Source organism: Phoca vitulina, unplaced genomic scaffold (genome assembly GCF_004348235.1).
Source record: "Phoca vitulina isolate PV1807 unplaced genomic scaffold, GSC_HSeal_1.0 scaffold7, whole genome shotgun sequence".
Taxonomy (NCBI): Eukaryota; Metazoa; Chordata; class Mammalia; order Carnivora; family Phocidae; genus Phoca; species Phoca vitulina.
Window position 1 is genome coordinate 58,976,616 of NW_022589710.1, and position 23,095 is coordinate 58,999,710.

General features: G+C 50.2%; 1 protein-coding gene across 6 annotated transcripts in view; it reads right to left on the bottom strand.

Moving 5' to 3' along the window:
* TTC7B (tetratricopeptide repeat domain 7B) overlaps positions 1-23,095 on the bottom strand; it is a 246,829-nt gene that overhangs the window by 211,385 nt on the left and 12,349 nt on the right. For 5 of the 6 annotated variants that reach the window (XM_032405782.1, XM_032405781.1, XM_032405780.1 and 2 more), the window contains exons 2-3: positions 11,682-11,836; positions 4,740-4,908 (exon numbers count right to left, since the gene is read on the bottom strand). In XM_032405782.1, the coding sequence (XP_032261673.1) occupies positions 4,740-4,908; positions 11,682-11,836 (324 nt within the window). Of the gene's footprint in view, positions 1-4,739; positions 4,909-11,681; positions 11,837-23,095 lie in introns of those variants that run through there. The other variant, XM_032405784.1, reaches the window with a different exon arrangement.

Here is a 23,095-nt window from a genome sequence, read left to right on the forward strand (position 1 = left end):
CTTAACCAGCACATCAAAGGAGCAATTTCAAACCTGGGAGCAAAGGAGGAAAGAGAAAATGGGAGGCTCCATAGAGCTCCCCATCACCGTGCTGCCTTCTCCACCTGGGAACGGAGGTCATGCAGTTTGACAGGAAGGTTTCCTACCTCATCCTGGCCCTGCCTCCAGCTTACTGGGCGTCATCAGGCAAGTCCCTTAGCCTCTCTGGCAGTCTCCCCCAATGGAAAAAGAAAATGTTTGTATGAGGGATGATTGGGAGGGCCCCGCTGGCCCTCTGCCATTAGTCCTCCTCTGCTTGGTACTGTGCAATCTAGAAAGGACGCTTAATACCACGCCACTGTTTCCAGGTTCATAATCTCCCTCCTCTTGGGCACCAGGGCCTCAGGGCCTCCCCGTCCCCTTTCATTCACCTGGCTGCAGGCTACTTCCTTCTCCCTGCCCCTCCTACAAGTGCTAGCTGGGAGAGAGACCAAGCTCTGCTGGCCATGTCAAATCAGAGGCTTACGTGAGCCCCCAGACCTCTTTTTCCCAGGTCCCTGGTGGCTAAGGTGCTACAGCAACCGTTCCCCAGCAGGCTGTCAGCAGAACCGCCCCGTGCTCACCCTAGACGTCTCCCTCTTTGCCCCCTTCCACGAGCTGCGTCACGCAGGCACGCCAGCTTCATCACACAGGTGAGGACAACACCCTAGTGGATGGGGAGGAACAGGAACCTCCGAGAACACAGCTGCCCCACCAGCTGTGACAGGCGGACTGCTCCAGGACTCCCTCATCCTGGAGCCCGGGCATTTTCAGTCCCTGCAAGACAACAGTGTACATACCAAGGCTGTTTACAGAGGCCGTATCTGGGAAGGCAAGCCACTTCCAGCTCCCACTGGCCGATCTGCAGAAAGTCACCCCATGTCCAGCAGATCTAAAATAGACAGTGGCCATGTGTCCGCTATTCCCCAGCCTTTCCATTTGTGACAAGAACATCTGTGGCCACTTGGGTGTCCTGGAGATTTCATTTGCTACCTCAATCTGTATCCCAGAGCAAAGATGTCTACTTGCTTGATTAAACCAGTACTACCAGAAGCTAGAGTTTCTCCATTTCCTCGATTCCCACTCTCTGTCTGCTTAGGTTTATGAGATGGAAGGAAGGAGTTGGGGGGATGGGGGGGGTTGAGATCTACATCGGAAGTCCCTGATCATGGAAATGAACGGAAATGTACAACCTTTCAGAAAGAGATCCATGTCAGGCTCTGTTATGGTGTGACGTCAGCATGCTCTCGGAGGTATTGCCCATAATCGGCAGGGAAGGACTCTGAATCATTGAAATATGCCCAATATGTCATCTACAAAGAAAACGCATCTCACCATACTAGGCTAGGAGCGAAGGCACCCAGATCACCTGAACGACATGATGGGCATCTCAGTAAAAATGCAAGCAAGGGAATTTGTACAAATTTCACTCAATAACTGAGCACCAATGACGTGCCAAATCCTGTGCCGAGTTCTGAGGATGGCAAACAAACAGAACAAACAGCTCCTCCTTTAGAGGAACTCACAGACCCGCAGGGGCGTCTGATACCGGGACAACTGATTCTAGTATGACTTTCATGTCACCTACTAATCTACTGAGCAAAGAGAGCAGTGAATATGGTTGACTCTGAACAGGTGAGTCCCAGAGGCCGTCAGAGAAGACAGGACGTATGAGCTGGAGGAACAGAATTTACAGGAAGAAATCTGGGCAAGGAGCAGGAATTATAGTGGAGGAACAATGAAGGTGAGGCTGCCAAGAGGGATCTATGTGCAAATCAAGGGTATCCTCTAGTGATCTGAGTGTTTTCTACATGAGGAAACCTTACCTGGACCAAGCGTGCTCTGATCCACATGCCAACAGGGCAGAATGGTTAAGAACGTGGGCTCCAGACTGAGGCCCCTTCTGCCTCTCACTAGGAGAGCATGGGCTCTGGCTCGAGTCCTGGTTCGTCCACTTCCTGGCTTCGGGACCCTGGGCAGCTTATCTAACCCCCCTGTGCCTCAGTTTTCTCATCTGTAAAATGGAAAGAATAATAGAGCCCACCTCATAGGGTGGTGGTAAAGACTGGCTGAGATACCCAAATAAAGGGCACACAGTGGGCATTCCAGTCACCTTGCCCAGTCTCATCTCCTTTGTCTGTAAATTACAGGTTTGGAGGATTTAAGAGACAGTAGAGCCCTAACTGGTATCTGAATGATGTTGGCTGCAGATTCCCAATAAGCCAAGGCTAACAATACCTGGCCAGGGGAAGAGCTCGCAGCCACGGCTGGAAGAGCAGATGTGGGAAGTTCAGGTGACCCGTAAAAAGCCAACTCCAAGCCTACAGCAGCACGCGGTGGTCAGGGGAGGGGTGTGCGCTGGGCGCTCAGCTCCAGCCAGGGCTTGCCCGGGGGGCCTGAGGGGACAGCCCTTCCCTTCTTCCCGAAGAAGCCAGAAAGCCAAATTTTTAACTGGATGGTCTCAATTTGGAAACGTCAGCAACTACTTCAAAAGCGCTGGAAACACTGATCTGAGGACACCAACCCTGCTTCAGGCCCCTGCAGGCTCGTGGTTCGCAATGGAGAGAAGAGAACCCCGTACACTAGCATCCGTCAAATATTTGTCCACAGTCTCTCCTGAAAACTTCTCAAGGACCTTGAAGAAGAAAGAAGAACCAAGGAGTGCTGCTACCCAGAGTTAGGACCAAGAGCCTCTTGAACTCCTCAGAGAACTGTCTTTGGGCATCTCCACAAATTAAAGGGACAATTTTTCAGTTACTGTAAGTCACTTCTTGTAGTGCCCCAACAAACACTCAGCTTTTACGCTACTATTTAGATCATGTTCACTATGTGCTGGGCATCTGATACAGACGATCTCGTGTAATCCTCATGACAACCCAAGGAGAGCTGGACAGATGGAGAAACCGAGGCGTGCAGAGCCAGTACGTGATGGTGGCGGGAGCCGGACCAGGCGGACGGCTAAGCACTGGTGCTCAGAATCCCCCTCCGCACTGCCTCTCACCTGGCCGGCGCCGGCTCTCGGGGCCAGGGCCACCTGGGCTGCAGGCCACTTCCTCTGGCACAAGCGACACTTCCCTCTCCTGCACGCGTGTGACGCTCCGTGTGCACACAGGAGCCAGCCGGGGCCAGGTCTCCCAGGAGCCTCCCACCACAGCTGGGGGCGCACTGCTAACCACGTATGACGCAGGCCCAGACCCAGGGACCACGTCTCCCGTCCTCCTCGCCCTCTCCCGTCCTCCTTCAGCCACGAGGCTGAGCGGGTGGTGCCCCCTGCAGATGGCTGCCACCACCAGTCTGTCTTAGAGCCGATACGAGGACCTGAGCTCTTGCTGCGAACAGGCCCCAGAGCCATCCCCCGTCTGCAACTAGCAGAACACCCCTGGAGACAATCCACCGGGCCCCGGGTGACCGGCAACCGCCCGATGAAGTGTTGCTGTCCTTGAAGGAGATCGTTTCTGGCCCCAAATCACACACAAACTCCCCCAAGCCCAAGGCATGTGAGGTGATGGAGCAGGCACCACGAAGAAGGGGGCAGCTGCGTGGCACACCCAGCCTCCCAGGACGGTGCCTGCCAAAGTGCCAGAGCGCCCGGCCAAAAGTGACAGCATCCTTCCCCGGCCCGCAGGGAGGTCTAGAAGATTAATTAGATGAACCCGGCAGTACTTGAGGTTCCCCAGGGAACAGGTTGAATATGTCACCCCTGACACAAAGCTCTTAAGTGTGCCTCAGGCTGGGTCTTTGCTCACCATTGCGCAGGACAGCCGAGTCCGACAGCCGACAGCACACGAGTGACCAGGGCCCCGGCCTCCGTGCTGGCCACAGTCAGTCACAATGCATGGTTCGGACAGTAGGTGGCAGGAGGGAGAGGAGCTGCTTCGGATGCCCCTCTCTTACGATGGCCTTTCCAATTCAAAGTGTCCCTCCTCCTCCGGGAAGCCTTCCTGGCCCTGTGGGCCTGTGTGACCTCTCTTGTCTCTAAAAAGCTGTTAGCCATGCCTGACTTTGACCATCTGCTGCCTTGTTTGGGGCTGATATTTTAAAATATTATTTGATGAGCATTTAGTATGTGCCAGGTACTGTGGTCAGTGCTTTACATACATTATTTGACTGATCCTTAGACTAAATCTATGAAGTGAATGTGGTTATACCCATTTCACAGATGAGGAAGTGGCAGCTTGGAAAGGTCAAACAATGTGTGTGTCCTGCGTCTGTCATTTTCCTCTCCGTGGGACTGCATCCTCTCCCATGGGATTGCAAGCTCCTTCTTGGCAACCGGGCTGACGTTTACACTTCCTTCCAGCCCCCGAGCCCCCACGCACACGGCTAAACACTGGATGACCGGCTATTACAGTGACTGCCATTTGCAGGGACCAATCAGCCTTAATTAAATTAGCCCAGAGGCGGCATTAATGAATAAAACTGGTCAGCCATGTGGCCAAGTGGCCATATGACAAGAATCCTGGCTTGTGCTGTGCATTATCTTAATTACCAAAAAAAAAAAAATCCCTATTTCATTGCATATTAATTATCTGGACCCTTTACTGAAATGTTTGCCCCTCATTTATTTCAGGGGTAACTGAAGAACTGAGGGTCTGAGGGAACAGGGTGTGGCGGGGCCCACACCATGCGGAGGTGCTGGCCCAGGGTACAGGCTCGGCCTGTGGGCTCCACGCAGCGTGGCCCCGGGGGACGGCCTCCCGGGAGGGAAGGCGCGGGCTCACCTTTGGTGGCGTAGGCTTCCGCAATCATGCGCAGCCTGTAGGGAGGGACGGCTGTCAGCGGCAGGTCATCGAGGCCCACCCGGGCATAGATGTTGAGAGCCTCCTTATAATCTCCTTCCACATAATTCAACTTGGCCATGATCAGATTGGATTCTTGTAGGAACTCTGACTAGAAGGAAAAGGAGAGAGAAAAACATTTTCCTACGATGCTAGGAGTAATGCTCCCTCGGGGACCCGACACCTGCTGCCACAAAGCCTCGGGGCTCTCCACACAAAAATGCGCACACGAACGTTCACAGCAGTACCGTTTGCCATGGCCCTGCGAGTGCCAACAACCTGAATGCCCATCGACTGAGGAACGGATAAGGAAAATGTGGTCTGGCCCCACCGTGGAACATTACCCAGCCACGGTGAGGAAGGAAGCAGTGCCCCATGCTTACCACAGGGATGACCCTCAGAAACACCATGGCAGGTGAAAAAGCCAATCACAAGAGGCTACATGTTGCATGCTTCCATTTATATGAAATGCCCCGAGTGGTCATATCTATAGAGGCAGAAAGTAGATTAGTGTGTTTGCCTAGGGCTGGAGGGTGGGGGGATGGCAGGTGACTGCTAATGGGTACGGGTTTATTTTGGGGGCGATGAAAATTTTCTAAATTAGGGGTAATGACTGCACAAGTCTGTAAATATACTAAAAACCACTGAACTGTACGTTCTAAATGGGTGAGTTATACGGCATATGAACTCCACTTCAAGAAAGTGGCTGTAAGGGGCGCCTGGGTGGCTCAGTGGTTAAGCGTCTGCCTTCGGCTCAGATCATGATCCCAGGGTCCTGGGATCAAGCCCCGCATCAGGCTCCCTGCTCTGCAGGAAGTCTGCTTCTCCCTCTTCTACTCTCCCTGCTTGTGTTCCCTCTCTCTGTGTGTCTCTCTCTGTCAAATAAATAAATAAAATCTTAAAAAAAAAAAAAAGTGGCTGTAAGACAAAACAAAACAGAACACTGAGGCTCCCCACAGGTCTCCGTGCTTGGCTGTGCTGGGCCAAGGATGGAGGGATGCTTTACAAACAAAACATACAAGCACCCGTCTCAAAAAAGGACATGCTGGTGCGTCCTGCCCGCTGCACTGGGGGTGTGCTACAAGACTATCACCCGAATAACCCAAAGAGAGAGGTTTTCTAAATTGGTGCAAAACCCAGGACTTGCTTTCTTTCCAGGGGCAAAGTTTTCCCACTGAGCCATTCTCGCTTGGTGAGGTGACTGAGCCCTGGTCCTCCCCACCCCCCACGGAGGCTGCGAGCTCTAGCCCTCGTCCTCTGATGGGTCCTCATTCCTCTCCAGGCAGGAGAGGTTGGCTTCCCCAGTCCATACCCACTGGCCTCATCCTCTGCCCTTCTCCCTGGCCAGCACTCATCAGCAGGAAAAGAGGAGACAGCCTAGCCTGCTATATAAGGAAACAGATTTATCACCCTCTCGCAGGCCTGCTCCTTGGAACCCAAGCTATGGAAGGCTAGATTTTCCTGCTTACAGGAGCACGCCAGGAAGCTGCACTGTTCTGTACCCTGTAACCGTGACGGGGTGGGCCATGCCAGGTAACCAGCCAGAGCATGGCAAAGCAGCTGTCCGCCAGGATCGCCAGCTTCCGGGCATTTCTTTCTTTCTTTTTTTTCTTTATTTGAGTATAGTTGACACACAATGTTACATACTTTTCAGGTGTACGACATAGTGACTGGACAACCCCCTAAGCTATGCTGTGCTCACCGTAAGTGTAGCCACTGTCGGTCACCATACCGTGCTGTTACAATATCATCGACCATATTCCCTATGCTGTGCCTTCTATTCCTGTGACTCATTCAGTCCATAACTGTATCTCCTGCTCCCCTTCACCTGTTGTGTCCACCCCCAGGCCCCTCCCTTCTGGCAACCATCACTTTGTTCTCTGTATTTATGGGTCTGTTTCTGCTTTTTGTTTGTCTGTTTATTCATTTGCTGTGTTTTTTTTTTAGATTCCACATATAAGTGAAATCATAAAGTATTTCTTGAAAGGAAGCAGGGGTTGGGGCGCCTGGGTGGCTCAGATGGTTAAGCGTCTGCCTTTGGCTCAGGTCATGATCCCGGGGTCCTGGGATCGAGTCCTACATCGGGCTCCCGGCTCAGCAGGGAGCCTGTTTCTCCCTCTCCCTCTGCCTCTCTCCCTGCTCATGCTCTCTCTCTCTCTCTGTATCTCTGTGTCTCAAATGAATAAATAAAATCTTTAAAAAAAAAAATTTAAAAAAAAAGGAAGCAGGGGCAGCGGGCAGCATTGGAGAGATGGTAAAATGGGCAAAGGGAAGGAAGGGAACAAAAGGGGTTTTTTTTAATTAAATTAAATTTTATTATTATTTTTTAAGTAGGTTCCATGCCCAACGTGGGGCTTGAACTCATGACCCTGAGATTAAGAGTGGCATGCTCTACTGACTAAGCCAGTCAGGCACCCTGAAAGGAACAAAAAAAGGGGGTTTTTGAGTGGCCAGAGAGAGAGAGAGAGAGAAAGAAAATTAGAATGCAAGAAATTAGAATTATCTTTGCAAACAGAGAAATCAAAGCAGACTTAAGAGTTAAGAGGAAAAGAGCTATGAAAAAAAGACCTACCACAGGGGTTCTCCACCCAGAGAGAAAGCTTCCTGGCAGACAAGGCTGTCTTCCTTCCTCCCTTAGGCCTTCCAGCCCTGGGACCGCTGGTTTAAAAGCAAACAGAAGGGGGAGGGGAGCAGAGGTTGGTGTTTACCAGGCCCAGAGCTTCAATCTGGGGATGGACGGTGGTGGAGGCTGCACGACAGTGCAGACGTACTTAATGCCACAGAACTGTATACTTTAAGATGGTTATGATGGCAAAGTTTGTGTTAGATAATATTTTACCAAAAGAAAAAGATGTTTAATTCAACTGGAAAAAAAAATTTTAAGTTTTTTTTTTTTTTTTTAAGAAAAGTAAACTACAAGGCCAGATGTAAAAGATGCAGGAGCCTGAACAAAATTCCAAGTGCAAAGGCACAGTGTGGACGCACTGGGAGAGCCTTGCCAGAGCGAGTCTAGTCGGCAACCCCACACGGAGGCCGCCCGCTGCAGGGTGGGGGAGACTGGCCCCAGCACAGAGCTGTGCTGCCCTGCCCAGGAGAAACACAGTTTTCTTGACTTGACTCAGAAGCAGGTCTCCTGACTCCCAGGCCAGGCTCCTTCTGCCCCACCACATTGCTACCTTGCTCTGGTCCTGCCTATTTCAGTCCATGCGTATTTTGTGGGCACCTTGTCTGCACTGGGCTTGAGCAAGCGCCCCACCAGGAGACGCACTGATTTAAGGTCAAGAAGAGAACAAGTTTCACAGTAGCCAGCTCTTGGGGCAACACACCCGTGCAAAAGCTGGGCAACTTTGGAACATTCTTTATAGGGTAGAGGAAGCTTAAAAATGACCGCAGGAGAAAAATAACATCGCAGTAAATGACATGTCTCTGGTGCTCGTTGTGAAAGAGCTTCCACATCTGAGCCTCAAGACAACCCCCAGCTAACTATGCTTACAGATGAGAAATGTGAAGCTCAGAGAGGGTACGTAACTTCGCCGAATCACACAGCTTATAAAGCCAGAACTGGAACACAAACTCAGGAATTCTAACTTGAAATTCCATGTTCTTAATACTGCACTGGGTGGAGAGCAAAAAAACCATCAGCACCTGGTAAACCAGAAGGTTAATTTTTCCCAGTGAAGTTAGGGATCTGGAAGGAGGAAACAAACTAGCCAGATGTCAGGCCTGGAGCATGATCCTCAATCTTTCTCCCCTAGCACACAGCCACACCCTCTGGCCTCTTGAAGGGATGCTTGAGTCTGATGGCCGTCCCTGGGAAGCATGGCCCACGTGTCCACTGTCCCTCTACCCTTTCTCACTGATGAGGACCGACGAGTATCATGAACTGACTCTGAAGAGAAGTGTGGCATGGCCCTTTAAAAGAAACAGGGAAAGAGAGAATATGTGTTTTTAAAGGCCCAAATGCAGCACCAAGTGCTTAGTAAACTGAGCTTCCTATATTCAAGTGATGCTCAGGGTGCCTGGGTGGCTCAGTCAGTCAAGCGTCTGACTCTTGATTTTGGCTCAGGTCATGATCTTGGGTCATGGGATCGAACCCTGCATCAGGCTCTGTGCTCAGCATGGAGTCTGCTTGTCCCTCTCCCTCTCCTTCTGCTCCTCCCTCCACCCCCGCTCACTCTATCTCTAAAATAAATAAATAAAATCTTAAAAAAAATAAAATAAAATAATTAACTGATGCTCTCAAGCCAGCCTGAGGGGACTGGAGCTGTGTCCAGTGGAGACAGACATACACAGAGGCCATTTAGAAAGGAGGCTTTCTGGGGCACCTGGGTGGCTCAGTCGTTAAGCGTCTGCCTTCGGCTCAGGTCATGATCCCGGGGTCCTGGGATCGAGCCCCGCATCGGGCTCCTTGCTCCGCGGGAAGCCTGCTTCTCCCTCTCCCACTCCCCCTGCTTGTGTTCCCTCTCTCGCTGTGTCTCTCTCTGTCAAATAAATTAAAAAAAAATCTTTAAAAAAAAAAAAAAAAGAAAGAAAGGAGGCTTTCTGCCCGCATTTCCAGAAGCCTGCAGCCATATAACTGACAAACACTAACACTCACTTATACAAATGTTGCCCAAGCCCCCAACTGCTCCAGGGCCAAGGAGGTGACCAGATGACAAGGAGGAAGGACATCTCTGAATGAAAGCTCACAGGCTTGGAATATCTAAGAGCTGGGAGGGTCCAAGCTCACCCTTCCAACAGCCCACCCTATTCAAACTGACAGAAACTAAGCCCCAGAGAGGGAGATGGCCTCCTTGGGGATCACACAACAATTTGGGAATAGGCACAAGCTTCCAAAACAGATACAAAAAGTAAAGCTAAGGAAAACATGGCTTCTCGGGGGGGGAGGGGTGGGATGTACACAAACATGAGAATAAAGTCCAGAGAAGTAGCCCTGGAGGGTTCTGAGATGGGAAGTAAAGAAAAAGGAAAGAGAAATCATCAAGGTTAAAGACAAAGAGCTACAAATGAACAACAGCAAAAAAAACCCAACCCAAATAAAAAATGGGCAAAGCACCTGAATAAATATTTCTCTGAAGAAGACATACAAATAGCCAATAAGTACATGAAAAGATGCTCAACATTCCTGATCATCAGGGAAATGCAAATCAAAACCACAATGAGATATCACCTCAAAACTATTAGGATGGCTACTATCCAAAACCAAAACAATACCAAAAAACAGAAAATAAAAAATGCTGACAAGGATGTGGTGAAATTGGAACTCAGTGTTGGTGAGAAGGTAAAATGTAAAATGGTGCAGCTGCTATGGGAAAATACTATGGAGGTTCCTTAAAAAAATAAACATAGAATTACCATATGATTCAGCAATTCCACTTTTGGGTATATGCCCAAAAGAACTGAAAGCAAGATCTGGAAGAGATATTGTAAACCCACATTCATAGCAGCACTATTCAGGGCACCTGGGTGGCTCAGTCAGTTAAGCGTCCAGCTCTCGATTTCGGCTCAGGTCATGATCTCAGAGTTATGAGTTCAAGCCCCACATCAGGCTCTGTACTGGGCATGGAGCCTGCTTAAGATTCTCCCTCCCTTTGCCCTTTCTCTCTCTCTCCCCTTCTCTCTCTCCCCACCCTCTTAAAAAAAAAAAAGTCTGTATTATAGCAGCATTATTCAAAGTACCAAAAGGCAGAAGCAATCTCAGTGCCCACTCACGGATGGATAAACAAAATGCTGTATAAACCTACAATGGAGTATTATTCAGCCTTAAAAAGGAAAGAGATTCTGACACATGCTACAACATGGATGAACCTTGAGGACATTATGTTAATGAAATAAACCAGTCATAAAAAGACAAATACTCTACGATTCCGCTTATATGAGGGACCTGGAGCAGTCAGAATCATAGAGACAGAAAGTAGATTGGGGGTTGCCAGGGGCGGAGGGGGGGATGGAGAGTCATGCAGAGATGGAGGCTCATGCATAGACAGTTTCAGTCTGGGATGATAAAAAAGTTCTGGAGATGAGATAACAGTGAGGGGTGCACAACAGCATGACGGCAGCTGAAGACGCTGAGGGGCCTGGGGCTGGGTGCAGGCAGCTACCTGGAGGAGCGTGACCTCCGAAGAGCAGGAAGAACCAGCCTTCAGGGCGGGGAAGAACTCAGAGCCCCGTAAGTGAGCTAATGGGTGTGGGGAGCGGCGGGGACAGGGGGAGCAAAACCTAAAGGAAAGGAGATTTAAAGGAAGCAAGAAAAGAATATGTGATGAGAGGGAAAGCTGAGTCTAGAGATGGGAAGACAGGGCAGGGAAGGAGCAGAGCAGAAGGCTAGCGCTTAAGGTCTCCTGGGCCATGAAGGTTAGGGCCATTGCTCAGGCAGAGGGACGGTTCCATCCTGGCTGCCTCCCCCACCAAAGTACCAGGCTTGTGCTCGCCAGGAGGAGCCCCACACGGTTCTGGGCCACGGCAGCCTGGGGACGTTCAGGAGCTGCATATTTCAGGCAGGAATTGTGCGGTAAATGGCACTCCTGATTAACTCTTCTCTTTCCTAGAGTGGGCCAAGGCGTCAGGTTGAGCTCTGGTCCATATACAACAGCTCTCTTCCAAGCACCTGGAGAAGATTTTTCAGAATAATGTGTCACTGAAGACTCACCAGAGAGACCCTAGTGAGCTGGAAGCCCCCATAAGGTGGTCAGCCGGACAGGGGGCCGACACGCCGATCCCACGGTGAGCAGGCCTGCTTCTGAGACGCCGCGCTGTGGCAGCGTGCTCGTGCGCTCTGACCACTGCCCGGTCCATTGCAGGCCATCCTTCCCCATGGCTCACTGCCCTGAGGAGGCAGAACAAGCATCACCCCACTGCCCCCCTCAGCTCGGAGACCCACAGTACCTTTAGGTTCCCGCGGTCCAGGGCGGCGGTCAGATGCTTGCGGACCTCGGTCAGCTGGGGCCTGGGGCCTCGGGGACTGGCCCCCTGCCGCAGGGGGTGTTCCTTCAGGGACTGCTCCAGCTTCGACTCCCCGAGGAGGAGCTCTGCCATGTCATCTACAAAGAACAAAATGAGAAGCTAAATGGGAGCCGGGAATGGTCTGTGTGCTGGGAAGCTCCGCCCGGGGACCTCAGGACCACCACACCCTTGCTCCACGCCCCCAGCAAGGCCCTTCTGGAACTTCATAGCCCTAGAGGGAGTCCAAGTGGGCACCAGCTTACAGTGAATTCTGTTCATTAATAAGAATGTTCCAGAATGTGGGCGCCTGGGTGGCTCAGTTGGTTAAGCGACTGCCTTCAGCTCAGGTCGTGATCCTGGAGTCCCAGGATTGAGTTCCGCATCGGGCTCCCCGCTCAGCGGGGAGTCTGCTTCTCCCTCTGACCCTCCCCCCTCTCATGTGCTCTCTCTCTCTCAAATAAATAAATAAAATCTTTAAAAAAAGAGAATGTTCCAGAATGTGTACACAGACAGGGGGTAGCTCATTCCTTTGTCACACATTTATTGAATCTAGAAAGACTAGATACGTATTAACATGGAGAGAGCGCAAGCTCAGGAGGAAAACACAGCTGTCTGTCTTACGCTATTTTTCGGCATGATCTGTACAAAATAATACTATGTATTTTCCAAAACTGATGTAGTGAAATCTCCTAGCTCTTTTGTGTTCTGTGGTCTTACCCATGGATGTGAGCTGGAGCAATGTCTCTACAGATTCTTAAAATGAGTTTGTGTCAAAATGACCTGAATGCACGCAGTCTGTTTCTGCCTAAAAGTCGAAGCTATACAGACACTAACAACTAGGAATGTCTAGATGAAGGTTTTACTCCTAAGACTACACTACTTAGAGTTACAATTCCGTTACTGTCCACGTTGGCCTGTTAATTAGAATGAAGAGCTCACTCCAGAAGTAGCTCTTGGGAATCCGCACATCTAGATGTTCTGAATAAACCCAGAACAATTCATACACCAGCGTGAGCACAACCTATTTATTCTGTGACGGGACAGGACCGAACTGTATTAAAATATAAGCACAGTGTAAAAGGTCTGGAAGGATGTACCTCAAATCCACGATTGTAGCTCTCACTGGGGTGCAGAGCGGGGAGGACCTCAACTGGAGTTAGGGGCCAAAGTGGACTCTAGTTTTATCTTTAACATTCCGGTCCCAGAAAGGAGAACAGATTGGCCTATTATTTAGGTAATCTAAAATTACGTCAAGAAACAGTCACGGAGCACCCACTGAGATTCTGAGTGGTAGGTCCACTAAGGCAGTGAGCTATAAGGAGAGCCTTCCCAGTCCTCTGGTCAGTGACCCAAATCTGCCAAATCTAAACTTCTCAGCAGTGCCTCTGTCTGTGTACTGGGAAGCCCGAAATAGTCTCTTAGAGATGAGACCTGGGGTCCTGGGATGGGCCAAGCCACAGTAAACCAGGGCGGAGTTAAGTTACTGAACTCAAGAATTCTCTAAGTTGTCCAAGAAGGAAAAGCAAATTGCCTACAAGCTGAGGGAACATCAGGCAGGACCACAGCAGCGTCCTACAGCAGAAGACAAGGACACAACGTCTGCAGAGGACACAGGGACACAGAGCTCAACCCAAGAGGCCTGGAGCCGCTGTAACCCCGGTCAGGTGCAAGGGCAGCAAGCGGCCTCCTCCCAGAAGCATGAGCCCTTCCTGAGACTGAAATGCAGCTAATAGAGAAATCCAGGGCTCAGGGATGAAGGATGTGTGGGCAGAGGCCTGACAGTGAGGATCAGAGCATTGACATACAGAATACCGAATGCCTACAAGAATTAGTTACGGAACAGAACGGGACTGCCATAAACCAACCCAGTGCAAAAATGACAATGTATCAAAATTGGGAAGTGCTTCAGAGTACCATCTTTCAAAACAAGGTAATACATGCTTAAAGAAAAAAACATGACACCAATCTTTTTAAAACTTTACTGCACTCTTTCGGGAAACAATGCCACATGGTGAAGCATTTATCTAGAGCTCAACAATTCCCTTAGATTCACTTTCCTTTCCTTCTTCCCATCAGTACTTATTAATACTTTATTTTTAAAATAGCTGCTGCCCGGGGCGCCTGGGTGGCTCTGTCATTAAGCGTCTGCCTTCAGCTCAGGTCATGATCCCAGGGTCCTGGGATCGAGCCCCGCATCGGGCTCCCTGCTCAGTGGGGAGTCTGCTTCTCCCTCTCCCACTCCCCCTGCTTGTGTTCCCTCTCCTGCTGTCTATCTCTCTCTCTGTCAAATAAATAAATAAAATCGTTAAAAATAAAATAAAATAATAAAATAGCTGCTGCCCAACAGATATGGATGCAAGCCACATGTTATTTTAAAAGTTGCAGTAGCTATGTTAAAAAAGGAAAAAGAGGGGCGCCTGGGTGGCTCAGTCGTTAAGCGTCTGCCTTCGGCTCAGGTCATGATCCCAAGGTGCTGGGATCGAGCCCCGCATCGGGCTCCCTGCTCTGCGGGAAGCCTGCTTCTTCCTCTCCCACTCCCCCTGCCTGTGTTCCCTCTCTCGCTGTGTGTCTCTCTGTCAAATAAATAAATAAAATCTTTAAAAAAAAATAAAAATAAAAATAAAAATAAAAAAGGAAAAAGAAACAAGTGAAGTTAATTTTGATAATATCTTTTATTTAACTCAATATATCCAAAATATTGTTAGTTGAACAAGCAATCCACATTTTTTAATTATCAACATGTTTTATATTCCTGTTCGTACTAAGTTTTCCAAATCTAAGGGCGCCTGGCTGGCCCCATCAGTAGAGCATGTGACTTGATCTTGGGGTCATGAGTTTGAGCCCCAGGTTGGGCGTAGAGATGACTTAAAAAAAAAAAGTTTTCCAAATCTAGGGTGTACTTTACACTTATGACACATCTCAATTCGAACCAGCCACATTTCAAGTGGTCAGCAGGTACCCATGGCTAATGGCTGTGGTATCAGATGGGAGTGTGATCACCATTTATAAAAGTATGCCTGCTTATCTTTATTCTGTCTGTTTCCCTAAAAAGATGTCTAGAATGAGTATCACTTAAGAATAAGTAATAAAAATTTCCAAATGATAGGATTTGGGATAATTTTTTCACTCTCATCTTTGCAGTTTGAATTATTTTTATTGAGCAGAATCATTTTATATTGCTTTTAGGAAAAACTGTGACTCTTCTTTAAAAACTGGAAGTATATATCTTCGGACATTAATGGTGGTTATTTGAGTGGTGAGACTATTAGTATACATTGACTTTCTCTTTTGTAGATTTTAAATTTCCAAAAAATAAAATAACATGAGATTCAGAGTCGTAGATATAATTCCCAGTTTGTCACACTGTCTGTGGCCCTAGGATTTAGCCTCGGTGTTTTGGGGGGCAATTCTAAGAAAGCCCCTCTGTATATGTGAGCTGAAGATTCCTATCTCCGCATATCCCTCATTTCCACCCCCACTCTGATTACCTCCCTGCTTCGGGCTCCTTTGACCAGCTGGAAATGGCTGCCCCGAGCAGACTCCCCAGGCCAACAAGCAGAAAGGACAGCAGATCGGGCCCTCTGCTGTCTGCCACCTCTTTCTAGCTGTGGGACCGGGGGCACATCGCTCACCCTCTTGAAGCACCAGCCTGCATTTACGAAAGGGGAATAATACCACGACCGTAGCAAGACTGTGGATGAGAGCTAATGAGTTCTCAGTGAGGGAAATACTGTGGCCTGGCCTGCCACACCTCTCAACTAGACCTGACAGGCTGAGTAGGATGTGGACTGGCTAACAGGACAGGGAAAGGCAAACCAGGCTGAGGAACAGCAGAACATAAGAAAAGTGTGAAGGTGAAAGCACATTGGACCAAGTGGCCAGAGAAGAGGGTGTGGGTGAGTGAGGGGACAAGAATGGAGACTTAAGTGGGGAGCAGAACATGGGACTAACGGTTCCCTTCTCCCCGCTCAGCCCCATCCCCATGGAAAACAGGACCTGGAAGTTTCCACAGGCAGTTCTCCACACGCAGGCCCTGTGAACCTCCTCCTCCACGCCTTTGGGACGACTCGGAATACCAGGAACACCATCCACCATTACTTGATAAGGACCTATTAATCTTTCAAGCACTGTTCACATCTCTCCCCACACAGGCCCTATCCCAAGCCAGCCCCAGCTGCCCCAGGAACCTCAAGCACCCCAACCTGGGTGTTCACATATCTGTCTGCCCCTTCCAGACTGTAATGAGAGGCCTGAAGGAAGAATCTGTGTGTTGCTTAGTTTTTGGTCTCAGAGCCGAGCACAACGTCTGGCACGGAGTCTGTGCTCAATAAATGGTGAATTAACTGAATGATGGGCCAAGGCACTTGGACTATACCCTCCTGTGTTAGGCCTGGTCCTGGTGGCACAATCGGTCAGCTGTCCCCAAATATTCACTCTCCCCTTCTTCCTTTAGTATTAGAGTCCCTGAGTTTTATCAGTGCACATAGCTGCCAACGTAAAGACTACTTCCCAGGCTCTCCGGGAGCTGGAGGCTGCCACGTGACTAAGTTATGGCCAATGGGATGTGAGCAGAAGTACTGTATGCAGCTTCTCTGCTGGGCCCTTCCAGGGAATGAGCTTACCGTCCAGTTTCTCTTCACCCTACCCCATTAGCTGGAGTGAGTCTTGGCTGGTGGAAAATGGTGCATCCATTCCGGTCCTCAAGATGGAAGCCATCTACTTTGGAGCACAACATTAGGAGCCTTGGTCTCCAACACTCAGGAGCTGTCACTGAGCCCTGGACTATTTATGATCAATTATTACATGAGAGAGAAACATTAACTTCTACCTTGCTCTTGCTTTAGTCACGGTTACTCTGACCTTAGTTACAGTGGCCAAACTGTTATCCTAGCTAGATTTCCCCACCACCAAACAGGCTTTAAGTTGAGAACTGCTATCTGAGAACACCTTACCAATCAATACTCATTCCCAGAGTCCCTCATGTCTAGAAGGAATCCCACAGAACCCAATTAAGGGTTTTGATAGAACACCCTGACATCACCTCTCCTATTTCACTGGCTTTATAGCCTAGGCTTGCAAAAATATTTAAACAAAGGACTACATATAAAGAGAAGTATAAAACTACCACCTTAGCGCTTTGTAGGATTTACAGCCTTTTAGTTTCTTGATCTCCTGATACTGGGGGTCACACAAGAGCCTTGCTGCTAAGATGTGCAGAGAGCCCAGCTCTATCAGAACAACTGGGCGGGCCCTTGGAAAGGTTCGGCTGAGAGGAAGAGGCTTTGCACAGAATGAGGAGACACAGTCCCTCCCCTCGTGGAAGTTCTAGTCCCTCAGCACCACTCCGCACACTGCAGCTCTACTGGAGATGTGTATAGTCCTGGGTGGCGGAGGACGAGACAAAGCCTTCACCAAGAATATTACAGGTACATGTTTACAAAATGGAAAATGTGCAGAAAGGTCTTTCAAGCAGCAGAGACAGAATATGCAAAGGCACGACACAGCCTAGTTGTCTGGGGAACCCTAAGTAATTTGTTAGAGCTGAACCATGAAGGGCAGAGAGAGGAAGATGGCCAGAGTTGCGAGTTTCCTGCCAGGTAGGCAAGGATCAGCTCCTCAGGTCTGGAAGGAGCTGTGCACTCTGAGCAAAGAGCTTACATTCCAATTTGAAATTAGCATGGTGGTTGCAAAATCGTTTGTGCAACTGTAAACATTTTCAGGCTCCAATGAATCTCCCAAGCAAACCACATTTTCTTTGCTCTCCTTTGAAAAAGGTGACTTCCCTACCACTCACTCTCCCAACCAGGAGGGCAAAGATCTGAAAAATATCCATGAACTCAGGCCAGAGAAATCATACAGAGACGGCAAGGCTCCATCCTCATGAGGCAGGAGCTCAGCAGCCTGACCAACACTCCACGGCACTGGGTGCTCCTGTCAAGGACCTGCGGGTTCCCGATTCAGAGCCTGCAAGTGACGAAAGAAACAGAGGTCACCTAGCCAGCTGTTACTGCCCATAGTGTGTCCACTTACACGCTGGGAGAGTGAGGTGCAAGGAAAACAAAGGCCCCTCGGGCATACAAGAAAATTAATTCCAGCTGGATTAAAGAATTAAGTATGAAATAAAAGAGAATAAAAAGCTAAAAATAGAACTTTCACTTCCAGCCAAGATGGAACAAATTTACCCTCCTGTATAAAATAACCACAAACACAGGGTAGACTATATGGAAAAACAATTCTCATGACTCTGGACGTGGGACCACAGAGAAAAGTGATCCCTGAGAAGTGCGAGCAAACAAGGTGAGCTCTGGGATTTGCCTTGAGAGTTTCCGGCTACCCCACAGGAACAGGGAGCCCTTACATCAGGATTCTGCCACATGAAAGACTTAAATCTGAGTATCTCTCCCCCACTCATTTGCCTACTCACACTCGCCAGGCACAGGGTAGGGCGCAGCCAGGCAAGCCACACTGCAGGTGGAGAAGCAGGACTGCACGGTGGGGCCAGGCATGTACTTTCCAGAATGCAAAAGCCCAGCATTACAACGTGGAGGACAGAGCTCTGGCCTCAGGCAGCCCCAGGCTTAATACCAGCTCTGCTGCTTACTAGCTGTGTGGCACTGGGCAAGTTACTTAACCTCTCTGAACCTTAGTTTCCTCACCTGGCTACTGTGAGGCTAAGACATCATGTATGCAATGCATAAGGTACAAAGCAGGTGCTGAGTAGACGTGCGGTACTGTTCCTGTTACTGCCATTCGTTTTGGACTTGCTATTTCCCAGAATGGTTATGTTGGATCTAATGAGGTCAGAAAGCCCTGTGCTCAAGAGGCCTGCAATCCAGTGGGAAGATAAGAACATTGTGCAACATTTATTACTAGACAAGCCATGCTGGGCGCTTACTAAATGCCGCGCAGTGGGCTAAGCCGTTTACACGATCCCGTTAGTCCTCCCAACCTCGCTAGGGCCTGTTAGCATCTCCATCTCACAAATGGAGAACCGGGCACAAGAGGTGAAGCAACTTGCCAAAGGTCGTACAGCCAGTCCATCCCGGAGCAGGGATTTTGAACCCAGGCCGTCTCCCTGCCCTGTGGCCCCAGCATGTGGACATCAGCCTCCAGAAAAGGGGCCCAGCTTCCCTCCCAACCAGCTGTGTGAGCAGGCCGTTCCTAAGTCCCTTTCCTGCTCCACCTGCTAGGACTCTCAGGGGACGGGAGTGAGGAGGGACTCAGGGGTGCCCAGGGCTCGTTCCAGCTTTCCTTCGGGCATTTTTCAGGGTGTAAGTGAGGCTGCAGAAACCAGCTCCCCAGGAACTTACGTGGAGCCAAAGCCTGAAGCCGAACAGAGACCACTCCTGGGGACCGTCACTGAGAAGAATAAGGGGAATTAGCCCCCCGGGGGCGGGGCACTCTGGTGCCATGCTTCATCTCCAAACAGTCCCCTGAGCCCCAAGCTGGCCCAGCTCCACGCCCAGCAGCCTCGGCCTCCCTGATACCCCCCACCGAGGGGGGGGGGTGGGGGCTGTGGCCTTTGCCCCCTGAGGTGACTGCCCCTTCCTCCCAGCCTTCTCCCTTGAGGGATAAACAGCTGACACCCAGAGATTTGATCAGATGGGGAAGAAAAAGCTTAGGGTTTCTACTCTATTCCAGGGAGTACTTGATATCAATACCAAAAAAAAAAAAAAAAAAAATCTCAACAACTGGGATTTGTCAATCGAGAAGCATTTAGGTCTATTCAAACCATTCCTGTCGTGGCTGTGATCCAAGAGGAAAAACAAATCCCCGTTCAGGCAGGAGCCGGTTCTTCAGCTCTCTGTCACCCAGCAGAGACAGCCAGCTTCTCCGTCTCTTGGTCTCAGCACGACCTCAGTGAATTTCGTCCCCTCACTGACCCGGCTTCTTGTAAGTCACAGGTGTCTCTCCCAGCACTCGCAACACCTGTCATCCCCCTCCCCACCAAAAAGTGACAGAAACACAGACACTGTTGGACAGTGTTGGTAGAAGCATCATGGAATGAGTGTCTGCAGAGGGCAACTGAGCAACATCTATAAAATGACTTACGTACCTACATCTCCTGACCCAGAAAGCCCAGTTTTAGTAACTTCTCCCCTACATACATGCGCTCTCGGGCACCAAGAGGTACATACAGGAATGCTGGCTACGTACAGCCCTCGTGGTAAGAGCACAGGACAGAACACACCCGGACGGTCCTCACCTGGGACGTGTTAAATGAATTATGCTACACCCCACGTGATGGGACATGATGTGTCCACTACACGAAGGAAACGGATCTCCATACAGCCCCGTGGTAGGCTGACTGCACACACTACCCCAGGGCTTCACACCTCCCTGAATCCACATGCTCTGTGGCCGCTCACGCTGACTCTGGGCTGGGCCACGTGACTTGCTCTGATTGATAGGACAGTAGTGCATCCGACACACACAGAAGCTGGGAAACGGACTTACACATCGGCTTCCCGCTTGCTTCTCTGTGACCACCTTGAGCCCGTGGCCGGGCTGGCCTGGATCTAAGGAAGGCCACGGGGAACAGAGCTGAGTCGTCTCAGCCAGGCCCCGCCACGTGAGCGAGCCAGCCAAGGGCAGCCACGTCACGGAGCCGACCCGCAGCTGGCTGAAGACGCAGGAGCGAGCCCGGGCAAGCCCAGGATGGTGACAAATAATAAAAGGTGGCTGTTTTAAGACACTGAGTTTGGGATGGTCTGTTACACAGCAGTAGGTAACAACGTCAGAGAGAGATACAAATAGGGTGTGCTGTCTGTTACTATTGTGTGTAAAAAAAACAAAACCAACAACACACTTTCTAATAAATCTACATATATGCTGAATATTTCTGAAAGGACCCCCCAGGAAAGTCCTAAGAGTGGCTACGTCTGTGGAAAGGGGCAGGAGGGCACAGAGATGACGTAGGAAGGAAGTTACTTTTCTCTCTTGTATTATTTGATTTTTAGTACCATGTACCTTCATGACCTGCACAAAACATTAAGTAGTTAATTTAAAAGGAAAAGAAGATGGCCTGTATTGGAGTGTGCTCTGACTCTGGAATGCCTAGTCTGGTCACCCACAAGGGGGTCACACGACCTGGCCCATCATCTCAGAGCCAGGTGGAGGAGGTCTGCATCTGCGGTTATGACTGAGAGCTTGTCATCCGCTCTCCCTGGGCCACCAGCCTCCCGTATGCACACTCTCCAGGCCCCCCGCATCCTTCCGAGGCCGTGGCAATCTGTCTCACCTGAGGGTGCCTGGACACGTTGTATCTCCCTCCCTTCTTCTGCCAAAATCCAGGCATCGTGTGAGATGCGTTTCAGGGTCACCTTGGAGAAGCCTTCCTGCTCCCTCGGCCTGAGCTCCCCATGCTCCTCACATTCACACACCAGCCAGCATTTACTTAGCACCTGCCAGCATCTGGCACGGACAGCAGTGAAGGAGACAGAGGGGTCTCTGCCCTTGTGCTGCTTACATTCCAGAAGGGGAGACAAACCAGAAAAAGGCCAGCTAGTGGTAAGAGATCAGCGGAGAGTTAAAACGGGGACGTGACAGGGAGTGACCGGGTGGCTATTTGAGACTGGGCAGTCGGATCAGGGCCAGAGTCTCCAAGCAGTCTGAGTTTGAGACTTGCATGACGAGACAGAGTCTGCCAGGCAAAGATCCGCGGGAAGAGCACCCTGCAGCCCGTGGAAGGGCCCTGGGGTGGGAACATGGCTGGCACGTTCGAGGAACAGCAAGAGGGCCGTGTGGCTGGAACGGTGGGGACGGATCAGGGTAGTCAGAGAGGCGGGTAAGGGCAGCCATGAGCACGCTCGTAGACTGTGGTCAGCAGTGTGGCTTTCCTCTGAAGTACACCTGGAAGCCTCTGGAGGGAGTGGAGAGTGTGCACGCAGGGGTGAAGGGATCTGGTTTAGGTTCACTGTGTGGAGAACGAAATTGGGGCTGGAGCGGTCGAGGCGATGGCAGGGACGGTCAGAAGGTCACTGCGGGAGTCTGGCGGGGGGGTGACAGACGCTGGGACAAGGGGGCAGAGGTGAGAAAGAGTGCAGAAAGGGAGAGACAAGCGGAGGGAGGACACAATTTGGAGGTAAGATATACAAGACTTACTAATGGGTTGGACTGGAGGTGTGGCAGACCGAATAATACCCCCCACACCCCAGAGATGACTGTGTCCTAGTTGCTGGAACCTGTGAATATGTCACCTTACATGGCAAAAGGGACTTTGGGGGTGTGATTAAGTTGCGGACCTTAAGACGGGATTATCCTAGATTATGTGGGTGGGCACGCCGGGTCGTGGGAGGGGGAAGTAGGCGGGTCAGAGTCCGAGGAGACGCGGTGGCAGAAGCAGGTATTGTCACAGAGGAAGCTAAACTGCGGGCTCTAGAGGTGGGGGAGGGGCCGAGAGCCAAGGAACGTGGGCAGCCGTGGAGACCGGGAAAGACAAGGGCACGGATTCTTGCCCAGAGGCTCCAGAAGGAAGACAGCCCTGCGGACACCTGAATTTAGCTGAATGAGACCCATGTCCAACTTCTGACCTCCAGAACTGCCAGAGAACACATCTGCATTATTTTAAGCCAGTAGATGTGTGATCATTAGTGACAGCAGTGATGGGAATGGAGAGGGATTAAAAGAAATTCTTTACTTTTAGCTTTGAGACTGCACATTGGACTAGAAAATGGTACCATCTTGCCATTTACTGAGGTGAGCAGAAATCAAACCAAGAGTTCTGTTCTAACTTAAATAACATTTGATACCCAAGTAGAGAAATCAAGTCAGTGGATGGAGGTTGGCGTCAAAGCTAGAGGAGAGTGAATGGAAGGACCCAGTTAAAGAAACCAGGACCGGGGCCCCTGGGTGGCTCAGTCATTAAGCGTCTGCCTTCGGCTCAGGTCATGATCCCAGGTCCTGGGATTGAGCCCTACATCGGGCTCCCTGCTCCATGGGAAGCCTGCTTCTCCCCTCCCTCTCCCCCTGCTTGTGTTCCCTCTCTTGCTGTCTCTCTGTCAAATAAATAAAAATTAAAAAAAAAAAAAGAAAAAGAAACCAGGACCGTGTTTGTTACAGAAACAGATTTGAAGTTTCCAGAAAGAAGGAGTGGGGGCGCCTGGTGGCTCAGTCGTTAAGCATCTGCCTTCGGCTCAGGTGATGATCCTACAGTCCTGGGATCGAGCCCCGCATCGGGCTCCCTGCTCCATGGGAAGCCTGCTTCTCCCTCTCCCACTCCCCCTGCTTGTGTTCCCTCTCTCGCTGTGTCTCTGTCAAATCAATAAATAAAATCTTTAAAAAAAAAAAAAAGAAAGAAAGAAGGAGTGGCCAAGTGGGTTAAAGGCAGCTGGAATATGGAGGAAGATAAGAACACA